Below are 11,794 nucleotides of genomic sequence, written 5' to 3' on the forward strand. Positions count from 1 at the left end.
TCCTAGTCTAGTCAAAAAGCATAGTATCAGGGGCATTTCAAAACATGTTAGCTAAACTGATTTTTGAGCACCTTTTTTTCCTAGTAACTTTCTTATATAGTCTCCATTTGTTTTTTTATATAGTTTGCATTCTGTTAGTCTGCATTCAGTTTCAGGGGGAACCTTTTCAGTCTTGTTTTACAGCAGGACAGTGGGGTGGGAGGAGGTATTGGTTCATATTCTCTGTGTATATATAAAGTCTGCTGCAGTTTCCACGATATGCATCTGATGAAGTGAGCTGTAGCTCACGAAAGCTTATGCTCTAATAAATTGGTTAGTCTCTAAGGTGCCACAAGTACTCCTTTTCTTTTTGTAGGGAAAGCAGTGTGCCTGCCCAATTAGTAAAGTCCTACTGTAACTTTTGTTAAAGAATATCAAGTTTTGCAGTGGATAATCATCTACAACCCTGTTGGGGATAGAGGGGGGGAAAAAAGTGAAGAGTGATCTGACAAGGGGGCTAGTGCTGAGAGAAGGCTACAGGGACAATACCCAGCATTAATTATTACTAGTGTCAACCCTATGGTGATAGCTGTTTGACTAATACCACATCTTGCTCCTAGGCCATGGCACAGGGACCAAGCAAAAGGAACAGCCCTAGATCCCTTGAAAACATGGAGATGCACCCCTCTACCCTTAGGCAACCTGGATCTTCCTTGCAGACATACTCCCCACCCTGGCAAGGTGCCATCTGCAGGTGAGTCAGCAGCTCTCCCAGCTCCCCCTCACCCCATACAGTATCCACCCAGTGCAGAACCAGCCCAGCCCCATGCCGGGACAACTCACAGGCAGCCCTGGGTGTGCTCCCACAAGAGATTCCCTGAGCCCAGATGGCCCCCTTCCTCAACAATCCCCTCCTGCTGGGGCCCCAATTTTCACTGGGGCTAGGGCTCGCCCTGCCCCCGGCGGCCCCTCACGGAGCGGACGCCCCCCCCCCACAGCCTCCACTGGGGCTCGCCCTGCCCCCGGCGGCCCCTCACGGAGCGGACGCCCCCCCCCCACAGCCTCCACTGGGGCTCGCCCTGCCCCCGGCGGCCCCTCACGGAGCGGACGCCCCCCCCCCCCCCACAGCCTCCACTGGGGCTCGCCCTGCCCCCGGCGGCCCCTCACGGAGCGGACGCCCCCCCCCCCCACAGCCTCCACTGGGGCTCGCCCTGCCCCCGGCGGCCCCTCACGGAGCGGACGCCCCCCCCCCCCCACAGCCTCCACTGGGGCTCGCCCTGCCCCCGGCGGCCCCTCACGGAGCGGACGCCCCCCCCCCCACAGCCTCCACTGGGGCTCGCCCTGCCCCCGGCGGCCCCTCACGGAGCGGACGCCCCCCCCCCACAGCCTCCACTGGGGCTCGCCCTGCCCCCGGCGGCCCCTCACGGAGCGGACGCCCCCCCCCACAGCCTCCACTGGGGCTCGCCCTGCCCCCGGCGGCCCCTCACGGAGCGGACGCCCCCCCCCCACAGCCTCCACTGGGGCTCGCCCTGCCCCCGGCGGCCCCTCACGGAGCGGACGCCCCCCCCCCACAGCCTCCACTGGGGCTCGCCCTGCCCCCGGCGGCCCCTCACGGAGCGGACGCCCCCCCCCCCCACAGCCTCCACTGGGGCTCGCCCTGCCCCCGGCGGCCCCTCACGGAGCGGACGCCCCCCCCCCCCACAGCCTCCACTGGGGCTCGCCCTGCCCCCGGCAGCCCCTCACGGAGCGGACGTCCGTCCCCCCCTACAGCCTCCACTGGGGCTCGCCCTGCCCCCGGCGGCCCCTCACGGAGCGGACGCCCCCCCCCACAGCCTCCACTGGGGCTCGCCCTGCCCCCGGCGGCCCCTCACGGAGCGGACGCCCCCGCCCTGCCCCTTCTCCTGGGGTCTCGCCCTCCAAAGGGTCGGTCCGCCCTCTGCGGCCCCTCACGGATCGTCGCCCTAGGCCCGCTACCCACCTTGCTCTTCACTTCCATGGTGCACAGGCCCCGGCTACCCCCAGCGCTGCGGTGGGTCCGGTTCATTCCGCCAGACGGTCCGTGTCCCCGGGCGCGCTGTGGGGGAAGGGGGAGAACCCGGGCAGCTCCGAGCCCAGCCTCCCAGCCACAACCTGCCGCCGAGCCGCCTCCTCACACGCACCCAGGCCGGGGGAAGAGCCGCCCCACAGAACGCCTAGCTGCGCCTAGCACCTGCCGCTCCCAGGAGAGGGCTAGGGGCAGGTAGCGCATGCGCGCCTGACACTCACAAAAGGGAGGGGGAGTCTCGGTGCACCTGCAGCGAGCGCGCATGCGCACCTGTCGCCCGGCGAACGAGAGGGAAAGAGCGCGTTGGCGCACCTGCAGCCAGTGCGCGTGCGTCCAACGTGAGCCCCTGCTCGCCTGCTTTCCAAAGTGGAGGGCGCACGCGAGGCGGGGGGTTGGGAGGTGTCAGTCCCCTCCTGCTACTGAGGTTATTGTGGGTAAAGACCCACGCTCAGAACTGGGATTGTGTGGGGGACTCGGCACACCGCCCGATTAATCCTGGCATTGCAGCGGCGCAATAACTGCCAGTGCTGGGATTGTGGGGGGCACAGTAACTCCCGGTGCTTAGATTGCAGGGAGCACAATAACCCCCCGGTGCTGGGATTGTGGGGGGCACAGTAACCTCCGGTGCTGGGATTGTGGGGGGCATAGTACCCCACCCGGTACTGGGATTGTGGGGGGCATAGTACCCCACCCGGTACGGGGATTAAAGAAGCACTCATCCCCACAATTCTGGGATTATGAGGGCCACAGTGCATCACCTATAGTGGGATCATGGGGGTGGGGGGTGAAAGTACCCCTGTGAGGCTGGGAATATGTGGACGGGGACAGAATACGCCTCCTCTTGGTGCTGTGAGACTGTGTTCAAGGAAATAAGGGCTGTAGTATCGCACCAAAGATCAGGATTGGCTTCAACTACAAATAAACATAATCAGCTTTGTGAGGCCCTGCACTTTTAGGGATTCCTGCACATAGTTTTCTGGAGTTTATGTCCAGAAAGGACCATTAAATCATAACCATTAAATCCTGCACATCAGAAGCCATCAAATTTCTCTCAGATAGCCCTGTTGGGCCCAATTACTTCAGTCAGACTAAAGCCTTTCAGTCCTCAGAAAAATAGACTGACTTGTGCCACAGGCAGAGGACAGACTGCTGCCAATGCCCTGAGAGGCCCATCCAATGCTGGGAATTGATTAGGTGAGACATGCCAAGATGATCCTGGGAAGTGATCCATGCCCCATGCTGCAGAGGAAGGTGAAGAACTCCCAAGATCCCTGCCAATGTGACCGGGGGTAAATTTCTTCCGAGCCCCAAATCTGAGGATCACCTGAGCATGTGAGCGGGGCAAACCAGCCAGGCATCTAAAACACAATTCCTGATACCACCTCAGATGATCACTGATCTACCCCAACCAGTATCCTTCCTCTCCCAGATTATAATTGTACATTGGGAGGAAAAAATCCTTCTCATCCCCTTCAGGCAACCAGCTGAAGCCATGGAGCATGAGATTAGTTTATAGTCATTATTACAGAACAGAGCTACATATTTGGAATTTATGGGCCACTCTTCTCTGTCACCTTAGAGACTAACAAATTTATCTGAGCATAACCTTTCATGAGCTACAGCTCACTTCATCGGATGCAGTGAGCTGTAGCTCACGGATGCTTATGCCCTAATAAATTTGTTAGTCTCTAAAGTGCCACAAGTACTCCTTTTTGCGAATACAGACTAACACGGCTGCTACTCTGAAACCTATCTTCTCTGTCAGCGGCAGGCCCAGAAAAGGAACCAACTCACAGACTGATCCATCTCTCAAACATCTCAGCGTCATGCAAGTTCTAAAGCTTTGTATACTCAAAGAAGTTGCACCAGTTTGATTTAAATTGGTTTAAAATTATTTAGTGTAACTGGTGCAACTCACTGGGCACATTTAAAAAGTTCATTTGGTTTTAGAGATATTACCAGATCCAGCAATATTCCCTATACTTAAAAGGGGGAATTCTATTAAAACCAGTAATAGAATGAACTTTGTAAGTGTGATGGCTATATATTGGTTTACTCCTGGTTTGTATTTATATTTGGATATAAATCAGGATTAAACCAATAAAAGAGCATCCACACACAAAGTTGCACTAATTTAACTAAATCAGTTCAAAATCACACCTTTAGTTAAACCAGCGCAATTTTGCATGTAGTAGATCATGTAGGTCCAAGTCCAGCCCTACCAAAGGCAAAGAAACTGCAGCTCTCACTCTGGTTCAACTCAGCCAGACAAGTGCTGATTAGTACAGACAGAGGTTGTTGTCCAGTGAGTATTTGCCAGCAAATCAGTTGGTATCCAGTTCAAGTCTTATGCCTTCTCTGGTCTATGTTTTCTTTACACTGGCAAAAGAGAATGCTTACATGACTTGCTAGTTCTTATCTATGTCTGGAGCCTTTTTCTTTTCTCACATTGATGTAAATAGAAGTCAGTGAAATTACATTGTGTGAGCAGGGTGGAATCAAACCTCTAATTCTATCAGTTTACTAATTACCAAAAACTAGAGATGGGCAGCGGCTCAACTTGTTTTTCTAAGCCTGCCATCTTCTACAAGCAAGTTGCTCAGCTCTGCCAGACCATGGTGGGAAGGTGCAGAGGAGAACACAGCCTTCCCAAGGATTTGCAGAGCAATTGAATTGGCCTTCTTCTGATGTGAAAAAGCCTGGAGGAAGGTCCCAGCACTTGAAACAACCATGCAGGTGATATTATTGCTACATATTTATTAGGATTCTTTTAAGGACTTTTTTTTTCTTCTCTTGCATTCCAGGAGTCGTTGGAGTTCCTCACAATGGGGTGTGGTCTCATGCTTTCTGAGACAGCCATGGTGATATAATCTCAAGTCACTGGAACCAACCTCATAAAAAGGTATTAATCACTAGCTAGCTTGCATCACAATGAACTAGTGTTGTGTAAGGAAGGAATGTGAGGAACAGTTTGATTTCAGATAAAGGTAAGGAGAGGGGAAGGACTTCCATGCCAGGCGGAGCACAAGATTACAGAGCTATTTTAGTCACAAATTCCATAAAACCTGTGATTCAGACTTACTCAAACTATTCACTGCCCCCAAAGAAAGGAATGTTTAGTTTCTACTGACCTATTTATAGCCGGAAGAAATGGTTGTTAATTTTTTGTTGTTTTTTAACTCCCTCTCACCCACATTTACCACCAAGGTCAGAACTCCAATACCATCAAGTATTCCCCCATAATGTAGCTTTCTCATCCCACGAGTTACTACTTTTTAAATAGTGTGTTATTCCACACACCCAGTAGCTGAAAGGTTGCATTGAGGGATAAAATTCAGATTGAAGGGCAGGAGGAAGGTTTGGCTCATACACTCAATGCTTAGTTACTGTGGTGATTGGCACTGCATCTATACTATATGTAGATCTTGATTCTGATCACACTTATAGGCCAGGTCTACATTAGAAAAGATTTGCTGATATAGCTATATTGGTATAGTTGTACTGGCAAACTTTCCTTGTGTAACTACAATACACAGTTTATACCAGAAAAGAAATGCTTTTACTGGTATAGTTTATATTGATTCCCCAAGTGAAATAAGCCATACCAGCAAAAACACTTTTATGCCGTTAAAACTGCAGTTACACTATGGCTTTAGCTCGAATAGAAATCTCATAAATAATCATCCTCTTAACTGACATTACAATAACAGCAAATGTTTGTAGTGTAGAACTAGGCCTGTATTTAGCACCATGTTGGTGATTGCATCTGAAGTGGGGGGTTTTACCCATGAAAGCTTATGCCCAAATAAATCTGTTAGTCTTTAAGGTGCCACCGGTCTCCTCGTTGGTTTTGTTGACAACAGTGTGGTTCAGAAGTGGTAAAATGTTCTATTGTAGACCAGGGCTGGCACTGTTTTTACATTTCAATTAAGTTACTCTTCATTTAAAGTGTCAGATCAGAATAGGGCCCAGTAGATTAGATAGATTTGGTTTAATCAGGAACCCATTGAAACCAATGGTAGTTTTGTTCAATATTAGCAAATAAGTGGAAAAAAATATCAGTGGGAGTTGTATAGAAAAGAGAAAGATAGACATAGGAAGGTCATAACATAGGTTCTTACACTTTCTTTTCATAAAAGGATTTGAAGTTTGTAAACCATCATGTTTGGCATCATTAACAGCTTTTATTTGACACATCACCCATTCACCCTACTTCGTACTGAAGCTTCTCCCTTCCAAAAATGCAATGTAGTTATTCATTACTCTTACAGAGAAAAAAATAAAAGGAATTTAACACTCTCTTTCTCTCTGCCTCAGATAAATGCAGCTTTGTCAGAACGCTACATAAGCTTGTGTGACCAGATTGCTTCCCTCTTGCACACATAGTACAGTGATCATACAGATAAACAACACATTTTCTATGGCATTTAATGTTCATGAAATCTAGCTCAAGGTCCACTCATAGTCCTGTACATGCACTTCATTCCTTCCATAACATTCCTGATGCTGTCCATGATATATAAACCTATATACCACACATTAGATTCTTTAGGGCAAGGACTTTGTTTTATTTTATATATGTAAAGTATCAGGCACACCTGTGGTAATATATAAATAATAATATGCCACACTGGGTTTGTCCTAAGCAAAGCCTGCCAATTAACCCCAATTGCCTGATGATTTGGTTTATGTGCTAATAATAATAATATTAAAGCAAATAACAAGGGCAAATATTTGCTGTGGAATGGGCTGAGATGATAAATCACATTTCTTAATGTCCTAAATCAGATCCAAACAGTTTTCCATCAAAGCTAAAAGTTAAAGTTCCGATCATGCAGTGCCAGCTGCTGTGGAAGGCTTTTCCTGCATCAGACCTGCAAGCCCAGGCTGCTTTACATGGTTTTTATACAGATTTTTTCAGTTAAGGGGTGTGATTTTTTTTACCAAAATAGTTATACCAATACAACTCCTGGTGGGGATGCAGCTATAGGGGTATAAAGGTATCTTATACTAGAATACCTTATTGTCTTTCTGTACAGAAATAAGTATAATTGTGTCCACACTTGAAGGTTGTACAGATATAACTATATCTCTATATTTAAAGCAGTACAACTTCTGTGCATAGCTAATCCCTAAATGACCTTACTCCGTCAACTCATGAGCACTACTCCTCTGCCAATTAGGTTTTTACAGTGTTTTTCTATAGGTAACTGGGAAGGCTTAACAAATGTATTTCCATATCTGTAAAAAATTGAAAAGGGAATTTACCAGCTTGTTTATAAAATATTGAAGAAGAAATGTATGGATCCAAAGATGATGTATTTAAAACTGTTCATTGGTTCAGTAAGCCGGTATTGTACATTATCTGTCTTGTCTATTTTTCTTAAGAACGCCTATTATCTCACGTATGGAAAGATGGCATAGTTTGGAGGAGTGACCAGAGCAGAGGTGCGCAAACTATGGCCCATGGGCCACATCCTGCCCACGGGACCATCCTGCCCGACCCCTGAGCTCTCTGCCGGGGAGGCTAGCCCCCAGCCCCTCCCCTGCTGTTCCCCCTCCCCTGCAGCCATGCTGCTGTGCTGGCAGCGCTCTGGGTGGCGGGGCTGCACGCTCGTGCAGGGCAGCGTGTCTGGCTCTGGCTGGGTGGCACAGCTCCAGACATGCTGCTCTGAGCAGCATGGTAAAGGGGCCGGGGCTGGGGGGTTGGATATGGAGCAGGGGATCCTGGGGGGGCAGTCAGGGGGCAGTTGGATGGGGCGGACGTTCAGGGAAGGGGCGGTCAGGGGACGGGGGTAGGGGGTGGGCTCCCAGGGGGCAGTTAGGGGTGGGGGGTCCTGGAAGGGGGCAGTCAAGGGACAAGGAGGGGGGGATTCTGAGGGGGGCAGTCGGGGGCAGGAAGTGGGAAGGGGCAGGGACCAAGCTGTTTGGGGAGGCACAGTCTTCCCTACCTGGTCCTCCATACAGTTTCACACCCCGATGTGGCCCTTGGGCCAAAAAGTTTGCCCACCCCTGGACCAGAGGGATGGGACACAAGAATTCCAATCCTGGTTCTACCACTGACTCACTGTATGGTCTCCACTCCAGCAAATCATTTAATCTCTGCTTTGGCTACCCTCACTATAATATGAGGATAACAATATTTATCTACCTACTTGGGATGTTGTGAAGATTAATTGATTAGTAAATGTTTATTCAGTGATTTATAATGTTTTATATATGTGTTATTTTCTGTAATAAAATATGCTAATTTGCCAGTGAGGTGATTTTTTTTGTAACATTGATTTTGTCCAGCTTTTTAAAAGTGTAAAATTGTCTTGACATCATGCCAGCTAATGAATAAATATCTGCTTATGATGCTGTATGAATTATGACCTTGATTTTGCAAATACTTGCACACATGCTTAAATTTAATCACATGAGCAGTCACATTGAGTTAAGATTAAGCACATGCAGAACTGTTTGCAGGATTGGGGCCCAAGTCAAATTCTTGCACATATGTATTTGTCAGAGGACTCAGGAGGGAGAATTGAGAACAGCCGTTTTGTGGTAGGGCCTATAGGACAGATGTGATGCACATGTTTATGTGAGTGTGTGTCTGGCCTGGCAGTGGTGGGTCCGAAACATACTTCTGTGATTATTCCTGGGCACGGGCTGCTGTTGGCTAGAATACAGGCTTTTGCATCTATGTGTGCTTGTTTTGGATGCATCTTTATTATGAGCCTAAAACTGAGCGATGGCCCTAATTTATTGATTTGTTCTATTGGGGGGTGTTGCAACTAAGTAATCCGATTTGTCTTTTTTAAAAACGGTTTTTATCCTTTTTAACCTTGGACTCCCCCTTGCATAAAACAACTCTGGATTTGTTTAAAAGGAAAGTAATTAACTGAACAAAGTAGTGCTAATCACAGTGCTCTCGTCCCAGCTATGTTTATAGCTTAATGATTTATTATTTCTTTTTATTTCTAAATTGGCTTGAAGAAAACAGTAGATAATATTTAATCCTTTCCATCTTCAGAGTACTTTACAAACATTAATTACTTAATCCTCACATGTGGGTGTGTACTATTATCCCAATTTTACAGGTGGAAAAATTGAGACCCAGGGGGATTAAGGCTGTATCTGTACAAGACTTTTTCTCTTACCATTTCCCATTGCTGCAGGTCCACCCGCAGTAGTGCTAGTGTAGTCTGTTCATTGGTCAGAACTTCAGTTTGTCTCATTCCCAGCGACAGAATTTAGACTGAAAACTCCACAGTAAGTTGTTTGATGACTTTTTCTTCGTACCTGATGGGGAAAAGCACCTTGCACATTGATAGCAGTATATAAATAATACTCACTCCAGGAGAGCCTTTTTGACTCTTCTATAGAACAGCATTAATCCAGAGGAAAGACTGTTAGCTACTGAGTCATCAGCACTTCTTGCAACTCTCAGACTGTGTCCACACTGCAACTGATGGTGTAATTTACAGCTTGTGTAGATGTACCTGCACTAGTTTTAACCTAGGCCTTGTCTACACTACCAATTTTTGTCACCAAAACTGCCAGTTGTCGACCCAAACAGTGAGTGCATACACACTGCTAGGCAACTTTTGTTGGGAAAAAGGCCCGGTTTTGGCAACAGAATACATCCACCCTCATGAAAGATTTACATCTTTTTCCTCTATATTTTGGTCGACAAAGTGCAAGTGTAGACACCACGCTTCATTTCATTGCTTTAATTGGCCTCCAGGAGGTGTCCCACAATGCCCATCCTGACCGCTCTGGTCAGCAGTTTGAATCCACTGCCCTGCAGCCAGGTAAACAACCATCCATCCTCTCTCCCTCCCCCTTAGAAGCCCTGGGAATTTTTGAAATTCCATTTCCTGTTTGCTTGGCCTGGAGAGGTCTCATTGCATCTTCCCAGATGACCATGGCGGGTTAACGCAGCAAACACTCTCCCGCTTGGACCACTGCAGAGCTGTTCTATGATGATCGCCTTCTATGATGAGATTACTGGTTCTGTGGATGAAGGGAAAGCAGTGGATGTATTGTATCTTGACTTTAGCAAAGCTTTTGACACTGTCTCCCACAGTATTCTTGTCAGCAAGTTAAAGAAGTATGGGCTGGATGAATGCACTATAAGGTGGGTAGAAAGTTGGCTAGATTGTCAGGCTCAACGGGTAGTGATCAATGGCTCCATGTCTAGTTGGCAGCCGGTGTCAAGTGGAGTGCCCCAGGGGTCGGTCCTGGGGCCGGTTTTGTTCAATATCTTCATAAATGATCTGGACGATGGTGTGGATTGCACTCTCAGCAAATTTGCGGATGATACTAAACTGGGAGGAGTGGTAGATACGCTGGAGGGGAGGGATAGGATACAGAGGGACCTAGACAAATTGGAGGATGGGGCCAAAAGAAATCTGATGAGGTTCAATAAGGATAAGTGCAGGGTCCTGCACTTAGGACGGAAGAACCCAATGCACAGCTACAGACTAGGGACCGAATAGCTGGGCAGCAGTTCTGCGGAAAAGGACCTAGGGGTGACAGTGGACGAGAAGCTGGATATGAGTCAGCAGTGTGCCCTTGTTGCCAAGAAGGCCAATGGCATTTTGGGATGTATAAGTAGGGGCATAGTGAGCAGATCGAGGGACGTGATCGTCCCCCTCTATTCGACATTGGTGAGGCCTCATCTGGAGTACTGTGTCCAGTTTTGGGCCCCACACTACAAGAAGGATGTGGATAAATTGGAAAGAGTCCAGCGAAGGGCAACAAAAATGATTAGGGGTCTGGAACACATGACTCATGAGGAGAGGCTGAGGGGACTGGGATTGTTTAGTCTGCGGAAGAGAAGAAAGAGGGGGGATTTGATAGCTGCTTTCAACTACCTGAAAGGTGGTTCCAGAGAGGATGGTTCTAGACTATTCTCAGTGGTGGAAGAGGACAGGACAAGGAGTAATGGTCTCAAGTTGCAGTGGGGGAGGTTTAGGTTGGATATTAGGAAAAACTTTTTCACTAGGAGGGTGGTGAAACACTGGAATGCGTTGCCTAGGGAGGTGGTGGAATCTCCTTCCTTAGAAGTTTTTAAGGTCAGGCTTGACAAAGTCCTGGCTGGGATGATTTAATTGGGGATGAGCCCTGCTTTTGAGCAGGGGGTTGGACTAGATGACCTCCTGAGGTCCCTTCCAACCCTGATATTCTATGATTCTATGTTGGATCTGCTCAGTATATGGGGAGAGGAGGCTGTGAAGTCCCAGCTGCGCTTGAGCCATAGGAATTGGGATACCAATGGGGAGATTTCTTGAAGCTTGTGCGAAAAGGGCTATGATTGGGACACACTGCAGTGCAGAGCAAAGATAAAGGAGCTGAGGCAGGAGTACCATAAGGCGAGGGAGGCAAACTGTCGCTCAGTTGCTTTACCTAAGACCAGCCAGTTCTATAAGGAGCTGGATGCTATCCTTGGTGGCGACCCCACCTCCATCGCCAAGAGCCCTATGGATACTTCAGCGCGCACGGAGGCAGCAGAAAGAGGACCTAACCCGGAGGACAAAGTTATTGATCAAGAGGTGGAGTTAGATAAGGATGTGCAGCTCCCAGCGGGGTCACCTGATGGGGCAGGCAGCCAGGAACTGTTCTCCACTCCAGAGGTGTCTAGCCAGTCTCAGCAGTTGCTCTCAAGCGAACAAGAAGCAGGAGATGAAACTCCTGGTAAGTGGCTGTGGCTTGTCTAGTGCAAAGGTGGGTTTGGGGTATAGAAATGTGGGAGGCTGGCTGTGTTTCTGTGAGGTGGACATT

General features: G+C 48.6%; 1 protein-coding gene and 1 long non-coding RNA gene across 2 annotated transcripts in view; one reads left to right on the forward strand and one right to left on the reverse strand.

Annotated features, from left to right (window-relative positions):
- Positions 1 to 2,200, reverse strand: part of PARD6B (par-6 family cell polarity regulator beta) — a 30,247-nt gene extending 28,047 nt beyond the window's left edge. Inside the window, exon 1 of the mRNA XM_084645483.1 lies at positions 1,958 to 2,200. Within this exon, the coding sequence (XP_084501609.1) occupies positions 1,958 to 2,023 (66 nt within the window). The 5' untranslated portion in view covers positions 2,024 to 2,200. The remainder of the gene's footprint in view (positions 1 to 1,957) is intronic.
- LOC311529518 lies at positions 662 to 7,578 on the forward strand. The gene is made up of 3 exons (XR_014713832.1): positions 662 to 733; positions 4,828 to 4,925; positions 7,412 to 7,578. It is a non-coding gene; the product is annotated as an uncharacterized lncRNA (long non-coding RNA).
- Positions 7,579 to 11,794: the final 4,216 nt, after the last annotated feature.

This window comes from Lepidochelys olivacea (genome assembly GCF_965140295.1).
Source record: "Lepidochelys olivacea isolate rLepOli2 genome assembly, chromosome: 13".
NCBI classification, from domain to species: domain Eukaryota; kingdom Metazoa; phylum Chordata; order Testudines; family Cheloniidae; genus Lepidochelys; species Lepidochelys olivacea.